At 43.5% G+C, this 22,734-nt stretch overlaps 1 protein-coding gene across 1 annotated transcript in view; it reads right to left on the bottom strand.

Annotated features, from left to right (window-relative positions):
* The window catches only part of CSMD3 (CUB and Sushi multiple domains 3), an 819,154-nt gene that overhangs the window by 305,441 nt on the left and 490,979 nt on the right, over nucleotides 1-22,734 (bottom strand). The window contains exons 26-29 of the mRNA XM_084851442.1: nucleotides 20,737-20,928; nucleotides 13,701-13,839; nucleotides 10,227-10,414; nucleotides 7,465-7,659 (exon numbers count right to left, since the gene is read on the bottom strand). Of these exons, the coding sequence (XP_084707568.1) occupies nucleotides 7,465-7,659; nucleotides 10,227-10,414; nucleotides 13,701-13,839; nucleotides 20,737-20,928 (714 nt within the window). The remainder of the gene's footprint in view (nucleotides 1-7,464; nucleotides 7,660-10,226; nucleotides 10,415-13,700; nucleotides 13,840-20,736; nucleotides 20,929-22,734) is intronic.

Below are 22,734 nucleotides of genomic sequence, written 5' to 3'. Positions count from 1 at the left end.
GCAGCTAGCTTCGCGGTGGGGGGGAGGCGCTTCAGTTCTCCCCCCGAAGTTCAGGCCGGGAGGGAGGCGCCCCGCCTCACCTGGCCAAAATTCAGGCCAGGGGGGGAGGCACCCCGCCTCACCCGGCCGAAATTCAGGCCAGGGAGAAGCGCCCCGTCTCCCTGGCCGCGAAATACAAAAGTGAATGTTAAAAAAAAAAAACACCACACACATGATAGGCTACGTAACGATTTACGTAGCCTATCACGGCTGACTTAGGAAATCTAGCCATGATAGGCTACGTAAATCGTTACGTAGCTTATCACGTGTGTGGGGTTTTTCTTTTTAACATTCACTTTGTAATGGTGGCGGCGGCAGCCGGTCGGAAGACCAGCCGTTGCCCCCACCCCTGCCGAAACACCGCCGAAAGGCCGCTGGGACCCGCCGCTGAGAGGGACATTCGAGGGAGGTAAGTCCCATCCCGGGGGGGGGGGCGGAGAATTTCACCGCCAATTTCGGGGGGCCGAATGTGTTGGCATTCGGCCTCCCCGAGATTCGTGGAGAAATTCTCCGCCATCCCTACCTGTGGATGCAAATGGCGGCGGCTAAAGCTGCCGCCATTTGCGTTCATGTTTTTGGCCGTGATAGGCTACATAAATATTTATGTAGCCTATCACGACAAAAAAAAGGGAACGCAAATGGCGGCTACAGCAGCCACCATTTGCATTCCCTTTTTTTTGCTGTGATAGGCTACATAAATATTTACGTAGCCTATCAAGGCCTCCACAGGGATGCAAATGGCATCCCTGTGTTAACCGTGATAGGCTACGTAAGTATTTACGTAGCCTATCATGGCCTAAATGGGGAAACGAATGGCGGCTGCAGACGTGGCTGCCATTCGCAAAGCAGCACGAATGGCGACCAGTAAGTGCTCCATTTTGCACGCCTTTTGCAGGGTGGCGGGCTTCGTTCCGCCACGGATTTCGGGGGGCCGAATACACTGGCATTCAGCCTCACTGAGATCCGCGGCAGAATTCTCTGACATCCCTAGTAACAAGGCAGTCACATGTAGGGATGTTGCAGGACTCTGAGAAAGGGGTAGTGTCCAATGGACTCCCCCCTACTCGACCTCCCAGACCCCATTTGCAGAGCTGCCGCCACTCACTGTACCCACTCACTGAGAGTGCCTGCATGGTTCATGAGTGCCCAGCAGTCGCTAGGGATGGACGAAAGGGACTTACCTGGTCCCGCAGCTTGCTTCGCGGTGGGGGGGAGGTGCCTCGGTTCTCCCCCCGAAGTTCAGGCGAGGGGGGGAGGTGCCCCACCTCGCCCGGCCAAACTTCACGCCAGGGGGGAGGTGCCCCATCCCTCGCCGCTGAAATTCAGGCAGGGGAGGAGCGCCCCGTCTACCCAGCCGCGAAAAAAAAAGTAAGTAAAAAAAACCCACACACACACCTGTGATAGGCTACGTAACAATTTACATAGCCTATCACGGCTAGATTTCCAAAGTCAGCCGTGATAGGCTACGTAAATCGTCACGTAGCCTATCACGGGTGACTTTGAAAAAAAAAAAAAAGCACGTACGCAAATGGTGGCGCCCATGGGGCGCCACCATTTGCGTTCCTTAGTTTGCCATGTCTAGTCTACGTAAAGATTTACGTAGACTAGACGTGCCAAACTAAGGAACGCAAATGGCGGCGCCCCATTCATGATTCACGTGACGATTTACGTAGCCTATCACGGCTGACTTTGGAAATCTAGCCGTGATAGGCTACGTAAATCGTTACGTAGCCTATCACGGGTGTGTGTGTGTTTTTTTACTTTCCTTTTTTATTTTGCAATGGCGGCGGCGGCAGCCGGTCAGAAGACCGGCCGCCGCCGCCGCCCCCGCCGAAACGCCGCCGAAACGCCGCCGGGACCTGCTGCCGAGAGGGGCATTTGCTCGAGGTAAGTCCCATCCCGGGGGAGGGGGGGGCCGGCGGAGAATTTCACCACCGATTTCGGGGGGCCGAATGCGTTGGCATTCGGCCTCCCGGAGATTCGTGGAGAAATTCTCCGCCATTCCTAGCAGTCGCACATCCTCTTAGTGAGCCGCTATTTTGCGTAAAAATGGCAGCTCAGGGGTTTCTCGATATGTAATGTTACATAAATGGCTGCTGTAAAGGGGCCATTTTCGCAACATTACAGGTGTGAATGGTCCATTTATGCCTGTAATGTTGTGTAAATGGCCCCTTTATGGCCACCATTTACATAACATTACATATCCAGAAACCCCCAAGATGCCATTGTTATGCAAAATGGCAGCTTCCTAAGAGGATGGGCAGCCCCAAACCATTTGCCAGGTACTCGTTGGGTGTTCCAGTGGCTCATGCAATGCAGGGAGCAGGGGTGAGTGTCAGCTCGGTAAGTGTCTGGCAAAATTGGACGGAGGTGAGTCCATCCATCGCTAGTCATGTGTCCCCAGTCAATAGTGTGGCCGCAGCATTCTGGAACAGCTGAAGTTTCTGAACAGTTTTTGAAGGCAGCCCTGCATAGGATAGTGCCTTGGATAGTGCCTCAAACCAGTCCATCCACCAGGAAATAAACCCAGACTGCTCACTTGAGGGAAGGATATTAAAGGCAAAACTGAAGTACTTTGGCCACATCATGAGAAGACAGGATACCCTGGAAAAGATGCTGATGCTAGGGAAAGTGGAAGGCAAAAGGAAGAGGGTCCGACCAAGGGCAAGATGGATGGATGATATTCTGGAGGTGACGGACTCGACCTTGGGGGAGCTGGGGGTGGCGACGGCCGACAGGCCGAATAAACAACAACAACTACATAGGATGTGTCACAGTAGTCCAAATGGGATGTAACTAAGATACACATGACCATGGCCAGATTAGATTCTCTAGAAACAGGTGCAACTGGCACACTAGCCTCAGCTGTGCAAACCTGGTCATCCACGCTCAGGGCCAAGTCCAAGAGTATACTCAAACTACGAGCCTGAGTCTTCAGCGGGAGCATAACCCCATCCAGCTCAGGTTGAATTCCTATTCCCTGATCTGTCTTTCGACTGACAAGGAGCACCTCTGCGTGGTCTGGATTAAGCTTCAATAGTTTGCCCTCATCCAGTCCATTGTCAACATCTAGAACCAATTTCGAATGAGAGCTGCTTCCTTGGATTTATATGGAAAGGAGAGTCAGAGTCTGATGTCATCAACATATTGGTAGCACCAAACCCCCAGACTCCAGACAATCTCTCCCAGTGTCTTTATGTATATGTTCAATAGCATGTGGGATAAGATGGAACCCTGAGGGATTCCACTGGTCAGTGGCCACAGCACTGAAAAAGTATTCTTCAGCACCACCTTCTGAGATCACCCCTCCAAGAATGACCAGAGCCAACATATAGCAGTGCCTCACAGTCCCACCTGAAGCAGATGCCTCAGAAGGATACCATGTGTCTGGGTGGAAACTGAGCCAATAGGACCCCAGAGCAGTTCTGATTCTGAGGAGGAACAGCAATCCGTGGGAGAGGAGCTCGCTCATCTCTCACAAGCACAGCAGCTGGCAGAGATTCCTCCTGCCAGCATTCCTGGGAGAGATAGTGACCCTGGCAGTGGGAGAGTGCTGGAGGGGGGCTTGCTGGATGCTTGGCGCCGATGCAGGGAGTGACGACAGATGGAGGGCGTGGAAAGGAGGCGTAGCGCTCGTTTGGCGCGCAAGCAACAGTCGCATCCCGAGGACACAAGGGAAAGAGGGAGGATCTCTCCCTAGCCCATAAGTTCAGGGTCTTCCCGTGGTTCTCCTTCAAATGGGGAACAACTGCCTTACCTGGAGCTTAGGCTACTCTGCTATCTTTCCCCAGGGCTGTCCCTTGCTTAGTTGCTTGTGATTAGCATCTGAAAGAGTCATTAAGTTGTAAAAGGAATAAAGCCTTGAAAAGAATCCTTTTCATCTGTGTCTTGAGTTGGCTATTGGAGGTGACTGTAAGAGGCAGCTAGGGCTCTCCTGACACCATGATTGGTGATACGGTAAGCTGCCAAAAGGTTGAGCAGAACTAAGAGGGACACACTGCCCTGTTCAGTTCCCGGTGTAGATCATCCACCAAGGAGCCCAAAGTAGTCTCTGTCCCATAACCAGGCCTGAAGCTAGATTGAAATTGATCTAGATAATCCATCTCATCCAGAAATTCCTGGAGAAACCACCACACACTCCAGCACTTTGCCTATGAATGGAATACTGGAGGCTGGCTGATAATTATCCAATGCACTTCAGGGAGGGTTAAAAAAAAAAGTCTTATGACCACCTCCTTTAGGCAAGAGGGAATCACATTTTACCATAAAGAGGCGTTCACCACTACCCTTACCCACCCTACCCTCATATGTCAACAACATAACCTTGAACATAGCTCAATAGCTAATAGGGAGCCAGTGCTATTATTTTAGCGCAAGCGTAATGTCAACATTGTTGGATGCCCCACTGAGCACCCTAGCTCCTACACTGCACAGTATCCAAACCAGGTCAAGGGCAGCCTCACATAGAGTATATTACAGTAATCTAGTCATGAGGTTACCAGTGCATGAACCACAGTGGCTATCCAGGAGTAGGCATAGTGTCACACCAGCTGAAGTTGGTAATGAGCATTCCAAGCCACTCAGGTCACCAGGGCCTCCAGTGACAGAGATGAATCCAGGAGCAGCCCCAAACTACATACTGGTTCCTTTAGAGGGAGTGCAACCCCATCCAGACCAGGTAAACAAGTCAATTCCTGAATCTGGGAAGCACCCATGGAGCCTTTGCCTTATCAGGATTCAGTCTCAGTTCATTAGCCCTCATCCAGCCAATGACTGGATACAGGCACCAGTTCATAATGTGCACAGTAGGGATGGACGGAACACTTACCTTCCGTTCCGTTCTGTTTCCACGGTGGGGGGGAGGCACTCCGTCCCTCCCCCTGGAATCCTCGACGGGGAGGGGAGACGATCCGGTCCTCCCCCCCGGAATACTGCCTGGCCGGCTCCGCTCTGTGGCTACTGGACATCGGGCCACTGGGCAGCCCTGCAGGGATGCAAATGGCGGCTGTTGTAGCCACCGCCATTTGCGTCCCTGCACTTAGCCGTGATAGGCTACATAAATATTTATGTAGCCTATCATGGCAGGGGGAAAAAAACCCAGCATATGCAAATGGCGGTAGCCGCTGCCATTTGCGTACGCTGGGTTTTTTTCCCCCTGCCGTGATAGGCTACATAAATACTTGCGTAGCCTATCACGGCCTCCGCAGGCATGCAAATGGCGTCCCTGCGTTAGCCGTGATAGGCTACGTAAGTATGGTCGCATCCCAAGGACCCAAGGGTAAGAGGGAGGACCTCTCCATAGCCCATAAGTTCAGAGGTTTTCTGCCCTCCTCCTTCAAACGGGGACCAACTGCCTTACCTGGAGCTTAGGCTACTCTGCTAACTACCCCAGTGCAGTTCCTTGCTTAGTCACTGGTGATTAGCATCTAAAAGAGTCATTAATTTGTAAAAGGAATAAAGCCTTGGAACTAATCCTTTTCATCTTTGTCTTGAGTTGGCTATTTGAGGGGACTGTAAGAGGCAGCTAGGGTGCTCCTGACAGTCTCTCTCTCTCTCTCTCCCTCTCTCTCTCTCTCTCTCTCACACACACACACACACCTCTTCCTAAGAAATTCACCCATCATACCATTGCTTTAGCAACGCAGACGTTACTGAGATGTTGGTGTGCTATGGCTGAGATTTTAGAGGGTCAGTTTAGAACACAGAATCTAAAATCAAACCTGATGGCAGTCTAACATGGAGTTTCAAATGGTACCTACTGGTGCAGATGTAATGCCTAAGTAGGGTTGCTTGAGGAATCTGATTTTTGTGAATTCTTATCTGATTCATGTCTCAGTCAAATATGCAGATCAGAACTTGACTATTCACCATATTTTGCACTTCTCAGAATGGTGCAAAAAGGTTCTCAGAGCATCAAACAAATTAAAATATATTTTAAAGTGTGCATTTTGAGTAAAATGCATTTATAAATCAGTATTTTGAGAAACAATGTTTGAAATCCACATTTTGAGAGGATATGTTTAAAAATACATCTGTAAAAACATTTTAAGTGTATATGACACCACTGAGAATAAACACACTTACCTACCTTCAGAGTTTATCCTTATAGTACCTGCATAGGATACTATATGGCACTATGCTTCTTCCTCCTCCTCTTCAAGATGGGTGAGAATTTTATTTCATTTTTTTTAATAAGAATTTACCACAATTCACAAATTTCTTCATATTAGGGAGGGAAAGAACTTGAGTTTTTTGTTTTGTTAAAAAAAAGAATCGTCAAGAGATAGATGATGGGAATCTGTTAGATGTGGAGCTGTATATATAAATGCCATAAATAAAATAAAATGAACCAAAACTGATTTGTTAATCTATGACGAGGACTTGGAGTGCTTTGTTTTAAAGTCAGGGTTTGCAGCCCTGTGTATTTCACCATGTTTGCAGTGTTGCATTAGGGTTACCACTCCTTTTTTTCTGATAGGCAACTTTTCTTTAACATCTTTATGGCAGGCAGGTACAACATGGTCCTCTCCATGCTAGGAATAGCTGTACCAATTGAATATTGCCAGTGCAGATGGGTGTTAATTCTGCTCCCATTTGTTTTTATAAGAATTTACCAAAATTTGCATCATGGAAAAATCATCAGATTTACAAAAACTGAAAATAGGAGGAAGTAAAATTGACAGGTTCGCCCATCCCTACTTCCTCTTCCTCCCCTTGTTTTTCTTTCTCTTTCTCTTCCTCTTCTTCTTCTTCATATTATTGATGGACTATACAAAACAGGGAGAGCTGGATGGAGATAAGGGAGGAGTGCACTGGCCTCCCATTCACCACAACAGCCTGATGTGGGGCTTCTCCACACGAGCGATTTATTGCATGTTTGTGATTGGCCACTTGCGGAAGTTTGCAGGTCCTTTATATAACATCATCAACCTCCAGGTCATCTCCCGCGCCTTCCCAAGGCAATCGTGCTTTTAAAGACGATAGCAGATAATGCACCATTTAACATTGCTGCGGGCTATCGCAGGATATCCCCAGCGTGTAAAGCCAGCACTGTGCTATAATACAGCCATTAGATGGCACTGTTTCATTGAACCTTATGGAGCACTGTCGAGAGGGGAAGTTTTCAACTACAACGTGGTCAGCGTTGGTCGGCATCTAAAGGAGCCCGTAGTGAATGCGGAAAGACGATAGAAGACGAAAGCCTGGTAGGTGTGCAGGTTTTTTCCTTAATGTAAAGACACCCATGGCACAATAGAGGGAAAGAATAAATAAGACCATATGGGGATCCCTCTTTTCACATCTTATACTCTTGGTGGAGTGGAAGTCACTCAACACCATGTGTCCCAACAGGTATATAAAAACTGTTTACAACTTCCTGCAAATCAGAAATTAAATCCTCATTCCCCCCCCCCCCCCCAGTCTTACCATGACAGCTCGGTAAGGCTCTGTTCCATCCAGGTCTCCCATCATCTCCCATGATACAAGTGAGTGTAGAGTATCCTTGAAGGACATAACCAGCATCACAATAATATGTGACTGTTGACCCCAGTTTATAATCCATTCCAAGTCTTGTGCCATTCATTATGTTCCCAGGATCAAAGCAGGACTCACGTAGTTTGGCTTCAATTAGGAAATAAAAAAATACATTTAGTTATAAGAATCCTTCTACTTTCAAAAACAATTTCATCTTAATGTGTCTTTCTCCCGTACTATTCCACCTGTATGAGCTTGATACCAGTTAGGAGTGCAAAATTAATTTCACATGTTACATAATGATATTGTCTGACCAGATCAGAAGAGGTTCCAGGAAACATCATTAGTGTGGTGTAGTGGTGAGAGGGTTGGACTGAGATCTGGGTTCTAGTCCCCACTCAGCCATGGAAGCTCACTGGGTGACTTTGGGCCAGTCACAGCCTCCCAGCCCAACCAACCTCACAGGGTTGTTGTTGTGAGGATAAAATGGAGAGGAGGAGGATAGTGTAAGCTGCCTTGGGTTCCTTGCAAGAGGAAAAAGGTGGGATATAAATGCAATAAATAATAATAAATCAAACAATCTTTTTTTTGTAAGTTACAAATTATGTCTTTGATCAAGCTGGCTGAAACACAGAAAATATATCCAAAGTCTCTTAGATCAGCTTTCCAAGCCTGGTGCCCTCCAGACACTTTGGACTACAACTCCTAGCATTCCTGACCACTGGCCATTCTAGCTGGGGGTGGAAGTCCAAAACATCTGGAAGGTACCAGGTTGGGTATGGCTGTCCTGGATACTACTTCCTTTGTCTAAAGGCCCAGCTAGATAAGAGTCTTCTAAGGCCCTCACCCCCGGCCTTTACTGAAATGCAGCTGCAGTGGACTGCAAATCTGATCAAAGCGGTGGGGGAAGGAGTGCGTAACCTTGCTTCTCATCCCATTTTTCCAGTTCAAATCACACAAATACCCCATATGGATTTGCAAAATCAAAGAGTCCTTGGACTCCCTGCATGTTTCCCAATAGAGTACTGGCAAAGCATAGAGGGATCTGATTTTGATTAGAAAAAAAAGTAGCACGAGATGAAAGGGTTAAAAAGTAGCTCTCCCCTTGCTGTTTCACAGTCACCTGCAGCCACATTTTAATTTAAAGCAGCTATTGGGAAGCTGATAATGTGTCTTCTGGAACCTCATGAAGCTTGACCATTAGACTTATTTTTCACTGATATGGTAAGCCTGTGTCTGGATGGTACTATTTCAGATTGCAGGCACGCAGGCATTCACATGAATGCTCCTCCATACAAACAAACGGTCACAAGTCAGTCAGTTTTTATCGCTTGGGCCATAGGCCATTCACATACATGGCTGCTAAAACAAATTGGGACAAATGCAGCATAAAAACAAAAGTTTAAGCTTGGAATGAAATAAATATGCAATGAATTATGTAAGATACATTTAAATTAAACTGCATACAATATTAAAATGGATAATTACAATCTAAAAATTAAAACAGCTAAAAAGATCATTAAATCACAGCATCCCCAAAACAGTCAACTGCATTGTCAGAAGTAAATTTTGCACAAGTTCCCGATGCTGTCAAAGCAAAAAGAGAGACCTTGTGAATTACAATAGCGTCTGCATCAGACAGAAGGTAGAAAATCTTCTATGGAACAGAATTACAATACACAGGCAGGACAAAATAAAACCTCCAAATTTAGATCTTGGTTCAGAATATAAGGGGCAGGACAACAAATAATGTGTCAGGTCTTCAGTCTCTGGGGCACCACAAATACATAAACGTTGAGCCAAGGGAATGTGGTAATATCTGCCATCAATCACAGCTGTTGGCATAGTTTGAAAATGAAGAGCCATAAAAGCTCGCCTAAGTTTTGGAAATGTAAGCTTTATCAAATGGGCAGCTTTTTGGTGGTCATATTTGTAAAACCTATACCATTTTGAGAATTTTGAGTTATTAATAGCCTGTCTCTCCAGAAAAGAACTTGGATAAAAAACAGAGTTGCAAAGCCTCTCTTTTGTGTTCAAGGTAGAAAATACATCAACCAAAGTAAAGTAAGATTGATTAATTGAAGCAGATTATAATATCTTGAACTCCAAAATATACAGTTCAGCAGTTGTTCATAACATAATTGGGGCAAAACCCTAACAGAAGATCCTTTTTAAATTCTCCAATAATTAATCAGAGAGCAATGGATACAGGCTCTGACAGAGGGGAGACCAACCTCTGCCGGAATCAGGGCAGCAGGAGTACAGGGCATCCAGTTACAAACATCTGGCATATAGCAAATGTGATGTCATGGGGAAGGGTTGGCTAGAACACTTTCCCCTGAAAGTGGTGGTGGTGGTGGTGGTGGTTCTTCTTCTTCTTGAGAAACTTGATAGTATGAAAAAATACTCAGTTGTGTGAGGTCCTACCTACAGATTAAAGTGGTACAAACCAGACACAGGTTTCTTAATGTGCCTAAACCAGCATTTGTTTTGCAATGATCATTGTAAGGCTCTCAAGCATCTTAAATGGCATCTGTCAAGTAATCATTTCCAATAAGGTGACATTAACAGACCATAGCCTAAAATGGGGTATACAGATCATTGAGCAAAATTATACAAGCCTTGACTTTATGCAGATACTTTTATAAGTAGCTATGGGGACAATGTTGAGGATCAAGATAGCCAACATTTGCAATACAGTTATATCGATTTACCTTTATACTCCAAGTGAAAACCAGTGAAGCTAACAGATCCATCACTTCGAAAAGCCAGGTGCATTGAGTTTGAACTACTCTCTATCCTCTCTGGTAACTTGCTATCTTGAAAGCTCCCAACTAGTGGACTATTGCTGTCTGAGCCATCATAGATATAGAGAAAGTCATAGTTTGGTTCTATACTGAAGCTGTAAAAATGTTCAAAAAAAAGAAAAAGAAAAGTTAGATGGAACCTGGCTTAACCAACAACTTTGCCCTAATAAATCCTGCTAATTTGTAAAGCCATTATATAAGAAAGTTTTGAAATGTTTTAGGGACTTTCCTTTTCATTTTCTTAGCTATTCCAAGCCAAATAGCACATTTTTGAAGAGCAGAATGACCCATATTACAGGTAGTACATATACATGTAAAATATTTTATGATAAAACATTTTCTTATGGATTACCATAATTTTGTGCATTGTGTTTGCATATCTCCTGTCAACTAGATTGGTGTGAACTTTTTTTGTTTGCATTTACTTTCACAAATATTCTGTCCATGTTATCCTTTATAGGTCAGAAAAGACCGTACGGACAATATATTTGCTTTGTTTAAGCTATGACGTCATTTTAGGTACTGAATTGTGGTACAGACTTTGAACAAACAGCATTTAATAACTGGGACAGCATTGCTCACCTGAGCCTCATTATTATGTAAATATATGGCTTATAAAATGGGTTCTTAATATGACTATGACATTTCCCTTTAATCTCATGCATTCACCTCCGATAAAAGCTGTAAAACTGTTAGCCAGAATCTCTAGTATTTTAGTTTAAGGGTCAACAACATGTTTCCCCATATAGCTTGCCAATGTTACCCTAAATGATAGAAAACTTGTATAGGTTTGATCATGAACTTTACAAACCCGCTCATCCTCAGCATATGTTAACAAAAATTAACAAGGCTATGGCCCGATGCACATGCTATTCACATGTAGGGCAGTGCCATGATTAAACAGGAGTGGAGTTGCACATTGTTCTCTGCAAAGGAACCCCTAAGCAGCTCCATACGATCAGGATGTGTGTGTGACTGGCTGCCCACATTGTGTGGATAGGGATGTTGTGAGACACCGGGGGCAGGGGGAGGCTTGTGGAGTCCGACAAACTCCCTTTCATTCGCCCTCCTGGACCCTGCTCGCCGAACTGCGGGGCGCTCACAGACCCACTCATCAAGCACCTGGCAGCCATCCGCCCTTGTAGCAAGCCACCATTTTTGCAACGATGGCAGCTCAGGCTCTTCCTGGAAGGTAAGGTTGTGTAATTGGCAGCTGTAAAGGGGCCATTTTCACAACAATACACGAATGTCCAGAAGCTTGTGCAGCACTACAAACAGGGGTGGGCAGCACTGGCTCAGTGAGAGCCCGACAAAGCCGGGCACAGGTGGGTCCGTCCATCGCTATGTGTAGAGTTCCTACACATGAGCAGCTGCTTGCTTGTAGAGTTTCCATTACAGACAACCATGCACACTGTGTGAGTATTGGAGGGCAAGGCTAGTGTGAGCACATGACACTGGGGCAGGGCCCAGATTGCAGCCCTACTCCCTCTTCAGATTATGAGTGCCCTATCCAAGAGGAACATGTGAACAGGGCTTTGTTAACTGGTTTTTACATTCGTATTTTCATTTACAAAAGTAAAACGTTGTCACAAATCATTCTTGTGACTACACTGGGTTCACATTTCTTTGGTTGTGAGCCACTGTAAAACTATTATACAAGCAACACAAATACAAATGGTTTTAAAAATACAAAATAATACAAGGCATAAGAGATCATCAATATTATCCATCAAATTACTTTAAGAAAATTCTTAACTAACATTACACCACAGAAATATTCTGGATTAATTTAGAATTGCATTGGCTTTCACAAACCATTCCTTAGTATGGTTAGTGACCAGGCAAGGACATCACTGTTCCTACAACATTTTCCAATTAGCATACTAGTTCTAATTTCTGAGAAGTGGAAACACATGGATTCTACCCATAAATGATCAAGCTTTGTCTTAGCAAAATGATTAAGTGTCCTCTAGAGGGTCAATGTAATAAGAAGATGATCCAATAAAGAACCTCATGCAAAATTATTTTCAGGGACCTCTTTCTATCATATCAAATTGCCCATCCACCAAGATCTTCACTTGATAACCTTCTCTGTCTACCCCATCTTCAGAGGCTGAGCAAGCAGCATGGCTGGGCCAAGTCATTTTGCTGCCTGAGGCAAAGGACAAGACCATCCCATCCCCAATTCCATGCACTGAAGCTGGCAGCTGAATCTTACTTTGATACTGGTGATTGCTCAGTGTCCTCCTGAGGGCAGTAGGCTAGCTTAGGGAGCACACAACAGGCCACACGGTCCATACAGCCCTGTCCTCCAACAGAGTGCCACCCCTCACTGATATCTGCCACCTGAGGTGCTTTCCTCACTCTGCCTAATGGTAGGGCTGGCCCTGGCAGGCAAATACCAGAGATAAGGCCTTTCCTGTGGTTATGGCCTGATTATGGAACTTCATGCATTCATATGGTTGCCTGGTGACACCTTTGTTAGCTCGTGAATGAAGTGAAGGATTTTTCAGTCATGGCTCCCTGAATTTGGAATGCCCTCACAACAGAAGCTTGCCTGGCATCAACGCTGATATCTTTCCAGTGCCAGACGAACACTTCTTTTAAAAAAATCTGTCCAGACATTCCAGCATCTCATAGTAACTGGTTTAAATTATTGTTTTATGTTTCAGCTGGCTTTTATTGATGGATATTATTGGTTCTTCATGCTTTTTTTGGTGTATTGTATTGTACTGGTTTATTCTAACCCAGGAACTCATGCTAAAGGGAAGCTAAAAACTCTAATAAACAAACAAACACACGGATGTGAAGTCTGTTTGAACTGCTCTTTCAAAATAAATAAATAAATAAACAAATAAATAAAATAGTTTCCAGATTGATCAGCTTGTGTTGTGAGACATAGGTTTTGTTGTCTGATTCCTTATAGGTATTTCATATTCAAAAATAATAAATCTAAACAACAGGATAAACAACAGCTAAAAGGTGTTGATTTTGTTGTTTAGATTTATTGTCGTTTGTATGTGTTATTTTGGCTGTCCCGAGGACCATGAATGGCAGAACAGCAGTGTAGAAATTAAAGAAGTAAACAACCAAACAAATAATCCAGATAATCCGGAACTATCATGAGATAGTTCTCTCATGAACAGAGGGTAGTCCTCAGTATTTCAGGGTAGCACATGAATGCTTATCTCTCATTAACAACTATGCGTGCATTTGAATATGATCCCGGTGATCCACTCTGACACCCCCATCAGAACAGTCACTCTGAAAGCCAGACGCACCTGGATTTCAAAAGCAAGCCACTTGACATGGTTGGCATGAATATCCCAAGAGGCCAGTGATATCTTGATTATTTAAAATGTGGGCCAAGCAGCCACTTACCTTATAAATGCTAATGATATTACATAGTCATTATTAACAGTAATAGTCCAGTCACAGTCTCTGCTATGGGGATAAGGATGAGGGAAGTTTGGTGAAAGAATAAAACCCGATGAGCCCGTCAGATTGCCTCCACAAGGTGCTGTGAATGAATGAATCAAAAACATTAACAAGTGAACCTCAGTACTCTTCTATTGTATTTTTAAATCAGTGTGAACAATAGGCAATAAGAGGGCAAATATTACCTCCAAGTTGCGCTAGTGAACCTATCCTTATTCTAATTTGTTCTCCAAAAACAGGTTATACTTAGTGCTATTTTTCCATAACTCTAAACTAGAAAGCATTCTAATAAAATAAATGGGGAAGGGTGGGGGGGGGGGGTATTAAAAAAACATTCAACCTTTTGAGGTGCATTTCTGTTGCTTGCCCGGTTATGTATTAAGTGCTACTGTGCATAAGACATACAGATTTCAAATCAAGGAAAAAGGACTGGCATTTTAATGATGTACATTATCAAAATTTAGGAACAAGTTGATGCACTAGGGCATCTGATAGCAAATAGCATCATTGTAAAAGGATAAAAAATAAAATGGCAAGGCTGAGTATCAGTGAGTATTGCGAGGGTGCCCTGAGTCTGCTGCAACCTCAGCAAAGCCAACTCAGATTATTTTTGAATTGGCAAGAGACCAGCACTAGTTATAGTTTTATAATGATATTAAAGATCCAGAAATAAAGTAGATCTACTAGAGGAGAGCCCATTAAAGATAATTTGATTTATGTAAATATTTATTTATTTCTGACATTAATAATAAGAATATGTAGAGTGAAACCCAATGCTGCATGAGCAGAACACAGCTTGCATGACAAATATCCCTCCCCTTCTTTCCTCCAGCACCACCTGTATGGTACCCCCCACCCACCCCAGTAAGTCTCCCCAGAGGGCCTGTGGGGACCTATAGGCCATAGTGTATTGTGTCTTACCAGGCTACAAGGGAAGGTGAAGTCACCTGAAGATGAATCTTCTTCCTTTTGTGCCAGGTTCCCAATTTCAGTGATCATCCCTCTCCCACTGCAGCACAACAAGACCCATTTCACAGTGTTCTGTAGGACCCCCTCCAAACCTCTGGAGAGGCTTTTCTCAGGGTGCAGAGAATGTGTACATATAGAAGAAAGTTGGGTGGCCAATCACCCCAAAAGAGGAAATGTATCACCAAAAAAGAGGACCCTGCTCTGCATAAATTTTGCATATGCTGATTTACATGTATAAGTACAGATTTAGAAATAATTATTACAATTTAAATAGTAATACAGAACATCTCACCATGGTATAGAAGACTGTAACCAGGTGACCTGTGTGACTTTATGTTCATTCTGCTGCCCAGGTTCTTCTAACAACTGATGGGCAACAGTTCTTATGGTTCTTTAAATCAGAATTGAACAGGACAGCATTACAAATAGAGGACACCTTCAAATAGAGGCCTTTCTTCTGGCAGCCATTCAAATAGAGGCCTGTCCTCCGTAAACGAGGGCACATGGCCACCCTATACATAAGCTTGCCTTCTGCTTGTGCAATGTTGGATTTCACCCATATTTTTTTTAAGTGCATTGCCATATAGCACAAATATCATGAAATCTTATTCATAACTAAAGTGCTATTCCTTACAATACCAAAATCCATATACTTAAAAAAAAAAAAAAACATATTATCAAGTGCCCATCTAAAAACAGTGGGGCAGTTTTGTACTTTTAGTCTCTGAACATAATGGTCTGATGTGAGTCCAAACTCTTGAGACTGTATTGTGTATTACTACATTACTTCAAAATGTGGTAAGTCCTGCTTCATCTAGGGGACCTCCTGATCACTCTGCTGAGTGGGCCCCTGAACAATGAACATCTGCCCCAAAATCTTGGCCTGAAGGCACAACTTAAAAACAACAACAACAGTGATAGTTTAATCCTATGTGTGTCTACTCTGACCAAGTTTAACTGGGGCTTACTCCAGTGGAGGCTGGTGGCTTCGATGTTGGTGGAGCTGTGAATCCATTCTGGGTTTCAGTCAAAACCAGCCAGAACTCGAAAAGAGCTATCCAAAGTCCTGAACCCATTTGGAGGCTAGTTTCAGTACCTTAGATGGTTCCTTTAGAGTTCTGACTGGTTCTGACTGAAACCCAGAATGGAATTACTGCCCCACCAGAATCGGAGCCACCAGCCTGCACTGGCTTACTCCCAGGTTCCAGAAACTCAAGGTCACCACTGAAAAGGTCATGCCATGGCTCTCAAGTGAGTGAAACCCTAGCAAAGGATTCTTTCAAAAGAGCTATACTAATTGATAAGGACCATATTTATTTGTTATCAGCAATGGACTTGTGTCCTGCTTTTGGTAAGAAGCAGGTCATGATAAATGGAGGTTAATATACTTGACTACAGACCTTTCTATTGCAATAAGACAAATCTAATATACTGCACTCAGTGGATGACACATTTTTTAAAAAAATATTTTTTCCCCAAAAGACCTCTGATAAGAAGCTAGTGAGTATGGAAGAAAGGAATAATAAATGTAGCAGATATGGAAGGAGAAGGATGTAATTTGACTATTGCACCACTGATGATAGGCAGCAAAGGCCTGTCAATTTCCTCCCATGTTAGAAGCCAGTTTGTTCAAACAATTCATGTCAAAAGAAGAAGTAAAATCTACCACATGGTGTTCCTTTGAAACCCAACAGAAAAGAACACAAAAGATCACGCATTGAAGATTTGTGATTATAGCATTATTGTATAAAGAAGCACAACAAATAATTCATACAACAAACATCATTAACCTGACAACCAAACAGCAAGTAAATCAGTATAATTATAATTGTGTACCAGCCAATCTTAAGATTGATGTAAACTTATCAGAATCAGATATTTTGTACTGGAATTGGCATCACAGCATTCATCAGAGTTAGTAATTTTTAGGGATATTTTGAATAAAATATGAAGTATACGTAATGCAACTTAAAACTAATCTAAATGACAAAAGTCCTGATCTAATGACCCCCATGTATGCCCACTTGTTTGATCCCCTCCCTGTTTTTTTATTTCTTTCTTTTTTTCCATTTGTAGCTTCCCTGCACAGTGTCAGAACTCAAGATTGCAGCAGGCCTTGAACAGGTAAAGTGGAGCTCAACCGTGGATGGCATCAAAGGTAGGCATGGGTGGACACTTGTCAAAGGACCCATAAATGGCCCATGTACGCCTCTAATATTGCATGTATCAACCTTTCCCAGCCCTAATGTGCACATATTTAAATATGCACATTTTTAAAGACCTCCATTTTCATGAAAACAAGCTCAGGAAAATGGCGGGTGCTCACAGACAGGATCCAGCGTGAGTGTGGGCAGCTCAGTGAGCTCATGAGGGCTCAAGCAGGGGCTCGAGTGCAGGTCCAGGAGGGCTCGAGCAGGGGCAGAGCTTCAGCGGGCTCCTGCCAAAACCGGACAAGGGTAGGTTCGTCCATCCCTACAGCTAGCCACGTGCAGTTAATTATCTCTACTTCTTGCTGCGCCTATTGTTTTTGGTTGTGATTACCATGGCCTTTGATCCCCAAATTTGGGTGACCACCTCTCATGACCATTCTACAAAGAATCTGTCGCTAAATCCATAGGGTACCTCAACTATTGGTCTAGAAAGTATTATTTTTAGGGCCAAAGTAAATGTGATGTTAATTGAGAGCATACAATTTAATGTGCATATTTTTGTTATGTCTGAAAATCACTGAAGTTGCTGTTCGCATTTCAAGGGAGGCTCCCATTGGTGCCAATTCACACAATTAATGTCACGTCAAGATGTCATGTTGGCCTTTTGTTTGGCTGATTATAATGAAAGAAGGCTATAAACTGACATCTTCATGACTTTTAGGAATACACACTGAAAATATACACTGAGAAGTTAGCACTAATGGTAGCCAGACACTAATATTTCAAAAAAGTATTAGGATTTAGGGTTTTTTAACCAAACCTAATGCATCTCTACTTCTAAAGAAATACTTAGGATGGAGTGGCTAGAATACTATGACAGAACACTGAATGAAAACATCAGTCTAAACAGATGCTGCAGAACCATTGGTCACGTGGATTAAAATCGTGGAACTATTTTTAATGTACTGTCACACTCATACATTTTAATTTTAACAGGCATGGTATGAATGTCTGCTTTCTGTGATCTAATTATTGCTGTTTACTGTCTTTTTACACAGCGAATACCCAGAGAAAAATGCATAGTTTCATCTTCAGTGCTTTAAAAAAAAAAATAAAGCATCTCAGGATTTCTGATCTGTACAGAAAACAAAGCTCTTAGATGTTTGGCCATCCCAAAACAATGTTATCTCCTACTAATATTAAATATTAACAAAGAACATAGTCACAACACTTTTCTCTCACAGAAATATAATAAGGCAAAATTATCAATTTTCGTTAAAATGATTTTCATAAAGATTTGTTTTTATAATATTTCCTTTAGGAAACAATTATTTCTATAAATCTATCAATACAAAACATTAAAAAAAACCCAGGCTTTGGGGATGTATAATAAAAATATATGAGTTTGTAACCCCCATGAACTTGTTGGTTTAGCCTTGTAGGGATGGGGTGGTCTGTGGTCATTCATGGGAGAGACAGGAGGAAAAAGAGTTGGCTTGTTACTCTGGGGACTTGAATACTGGGGCTCTGAATAATAATTATGGACTCTTACAACCTTGTATAAGACACATTGAGTAGATATATTATATAGTTGGTTAGCAAGGAGATGGGTAATCTGTTTGTTCGTTTGTTTTATTTCTGGTATTTGTTATATTATATGTTATATGTTATAAAACTGAAACTCAATCCAGACAAGACGGAGGTACTGTTAGTGGGTGGTTCGTCTGCCCAGCTAGGTGATATTCAACCTGTTCTGGAGGGGGTTGCACTCCCCCTAAAGGATCAGGTTCGTAGTTTGGGGGTGCTCTTGGATCCAGAACTGTCACTTGAGGCACAGGTGAACTCAGTGGCACGGAGCACTTTTTATCAGCTTAGGCTGGTATACCAATTGTGCCCTTATCTGGACAGAGATAGCCTAGCTACAGTTATCCATGCTCTGATAACTTCTCGTCTGGATTACTGCAATGCGTTATACGTGGGGCTGCCTTTGAAAACGGTCCGGAAACTTCAGCTGGTCCAAAATAGGGCAGCAAGATTGTTAACAGGGACTGGCCTGCGAGCTCATATTACACCAGTACTTTTTCAGCTGCCCTGGCTGCCAGTCCATTTCCAGGCCCGATTCAAAGTGCTGGTGTTAACATTCAAAGCCCTTAACGGCTTGGGGCCAGGTTACCTGAAGGATCGCCTCCTCCCATATGTGCCTGCCCGGACCTTAAGATCAGCAGCAGCAGCCCTTCTCCGTGAGCCCCTGCCAAAGGAAGTGAGGCGGGTGGCTACTAGGAGGAGGGCTTTTTCTGCTGTGGCACCTCGGCTCTGGAACGAGCTCCCTAGTGAGGTTCGCCTGGCACCTACATTGTATTCCTTTCGGCACCAGGTGAAGACCTTTTTATTTTCCCAGGCATTTTAGCTTTCTAGACTTTTAGCTTTGCTGTTTTAAATCTGTATTTTAAACTCCTGCACTGCTGCTAGGTTTTATTGTGGTTCTATTGTTATATTGTGGTTTTAATGTTCTATATATTTTAAATTGTTTTATTGTGTGCTGTTTGGTTTTAATTTTTGTGAACTGCCCAGAGAGCTTCGGCTACTGGGCAGTATAGAAATGAAATGAATGAATGAATGAATGAATAAATAAATAAATAAATATTTGCACTGTAATTGCAGGGCTATGACCTTCAGGTTGCAAAGCATGTGTTTGTCATTTACTCTTGCTGTGATGTTGCTTTGAGACTAAAATTGTCTGCAGAGAAATAACTTAACTTCCCAGCACCTTGGTGAACCAGAGGAATGTTAAGAGTGGCTGGTTGCAAAGTTTTGCAAGCAAGAATTGCATATTTCTTTTTGGACTACGAGGTACTGTTATTTGCATGTTTGTGTGTTAAGAGTCTATTTACACATTTAGCTGTATGAGGGAAACTGCTTTATTCTTTTATGTATAACTGGTTCTAACTAAAGAAAGTTTGCTTAATTAAAATAATTGCAACTTTTATTCCAAATAAGCCCCAAAGGACCCACCCAGACAGAAATTACAAATGCTCATTTACTTTGGGATCTAAGGAGATCTGAGCATGAAGCCGAAACACTTTTGCACATACAGCAAGGCTCTTGGGATATTCCTTTCCAACTAGAACAGCTTGTGGCACATCAGAAGCTGTTCCAGATGGTCTCTGAACTTCTAGACTTGGTTTTGGGGGAGGGTTTGGCACATTGAAGGAGCAGGGGGGGGCAGAGGCTGTGAAAATATTCAGCCATTCTGTTACAAAAATTGCCAAGAACTCTGCCGAAATCAACCAACTATCCTAACAGAGAGATAACCTCAAAAGGAGAAGAAAATGCTAAGTTTTATTCATTCACTTATTAAAGAAAAATCTTTCACTGTAGAAATTGCTTCTTAAAGCACTCAGATTACCATTAATGGGCCTAATGCATTTCCAGTGTAACCACTGTTCATCAGAGGCAATAGTTCCTCTTTTGTCTCCCAGAAGACAAAAGAACTCCCTATTCAGGAGACAAGGGGAGACTTTTGCTTCTAATGAAGAGTGGTTACATTAAAAACACATTAGGTGTGGTAACTGCAACTTGGGCACTTTTATGAATAAAACCTACCATTTCCTTCAACACCTGTTGAGCTGCTCCTCTTTTGAGGCGTGGGGTTGTAAGTGGTGCTCTCCCCACTCCTTTTCGCCTGCAAGAATTCTGCCCTCTGCAAAAGATACAGTGCTGTCCCACTGAGGCCTACTAAGTTGCCCTCTAATTCTGCATGGTTAACTGCAACATACTGAGTTTTGGCTTTGGTGCTGTGTAATCATAACATGTTTCCAGAGTCAGAAAAGCAGTTGTGTCTTCTCTTGGTTTCTGCATACCTATACAGACTGGTGGGTTGGGCTGCCAGAAGTACCGATTTTCTACCTGAATGCAGGTTATTCTCTCATCTCCTTGCAACTCATAGCCAGGGTCACACTGAAAAATTACGGTGTCTCCAGGTTCTCTCCCATCCCCATTTCGGGTTCCATTCATGGGGACTCCAGGATCACGACACGCTGTGGCTACAGAACCTAGGAGGGGAAAAAATAGAAGTGAAATTGCTTACACTTTGCCTGTGTATCTGTGAAATAGATTACATTATGCCAGATGTACTTGGGATTGCCACATGATCACCCATGATTACCCCTGGGAGTGCCACATGATTTCCCACTATGTCCTATGATGGGTAAATTGGGCCAAAATCATGCTACTCTTTGGACATAATCCAGGGAGGAAGTCAATTCCTCAAAGCCCATTTGAAATAAATGGAATTTAGGGAGCAATCCTATCCAGATAGGCGGTCGCCTCCAAATTCGGAGGTGACTGCCTAGTGCCTATCCAAAGCAGGGCAGAAGAAGCACGGAGGAGATCATTCCCTCCGCGCTTCTCCTGCCCTGCTTTTTTGGCTAGACAGCTGATTGTGGCTGTCTAGCCACGGGAGCATGGAGCAGGGAAGGAGGCTGCTGTATGACACATAGGATGTGTCATACAGGCAGTTATGCTCTCCCTGCCCTGGAACACCCCCAGCCATGCATCTTTTCAGCCGCTCTGCACTCCTCTTGCAAGCATGGAGGACAGGGCTATTTGGCTGCCTCTGAGGCAGCATGGAAGTTGGGAGAGGTCAGTTCCCAGAAAACAACATATCCTATGGCCGTCTAGCCGCTGTCTAGCGGCCACAGGATTGCTCCCTTAAGTACATAGTGATTAAATCCCCTTGGTTATAGTAGATGTATTCCAGCAGCAAAAGAAACTGAGTAGTACTCAGCAGTAAGTTTGCCATTTTGCCCCAAACAGAAGCTTAATGGAACAATTCCATTAGGCATTCAAATATCTATGATGGCCAAAGAACTTTGCTTGAAACAAAACGTGACAGATTAAATATGCTGTATATTTTCTGTTTATGTAATCAGCATGTTCAAGCTTTTCAACCTGCCAATACTGACATAAAATAGGTTTTAGCCAGCAGCTAGTTGTTGGCTTGTTTGATTATTTGTTTTTCAGGAAAACGTGAAAGCTGGCAAAACGTGTCAAGCTGTTACTTTAACTGAATATGAGGTCACAAAAAGAGCTCAAACAAAGGCTTAACTAAATTGCAGTTGGGAAACATTAGCAGGCTGTTTTGAAAACACGGTATTCATTGCTGTAAGGAGACTTGTATATTAATCCTACACAGCAGCACTGTGTAGCACTGAAAACAAAGTTCTTCCTAATTTTGATTTCACCAGTTTCATTGAACAAACAATACAAGAGCACGGATAGCTGGCAAGGCTGCTGTCAAGTTTCCCGATCCCCCCAGTGCACACACTTAGGCAATCTGACACCGGACACCCAAATAAGTGAGATTTCTTTATTAGAGGGAATCCCACGGCAAAAGCTTAATGGTTAACCTCTTCAGAAATCATATAGCTGATTGCCTGTAGCTATAGGCTCTATGTAATTCCAGAACAGTCCAAAGCTAAACACTACTACCGTGACTCAGATCCTCATCAGCGTGGTTTCTCTGTTGCCATCTCCACGGTTCTGAACACAAGAGATGGGACTCTGGATTCCTGGGTACCTAACCCAGACAATCTTTTCACAGGGTTCCAACCCCAGACATGGAAAGGGAATGATTCCTGGAATGAACCAACCAGGCAATCAAAGGATAACTTCTTGAAAGGCCTAAAGAAACCACACCCATAGAGAGTCCAACTTTGAATCTTTTGTTGATAACTCTAGACTACGTGGGTCAAGGCCCATCAAGATCAAGGGTAGGGCATACCCACACATGCAAGGAGTTCCAGGCCACCGCTTTTGCATTGACAACTCCACGCTGCATGAGTTCTGGCAGACGGAAG

The sequence above is a fragment of the Heloderma suspectum genome, chromosome 4 (assembly GCF_057233095.1).
Source record: "Heloderma suspectum isolate Gila_16-S chromosome 4, 16-S_ref, whole genome shotgun sequence".
Lineage (NCBI taxonomy): Eukaryota > Metazoa > Chordata > Lepidosauria > Squamata > Helodermatidae > Heloderma > Heloderma suspectum.
This window is presented reverse-complemented; position numbering and strand designations above follow the sequence as displayed.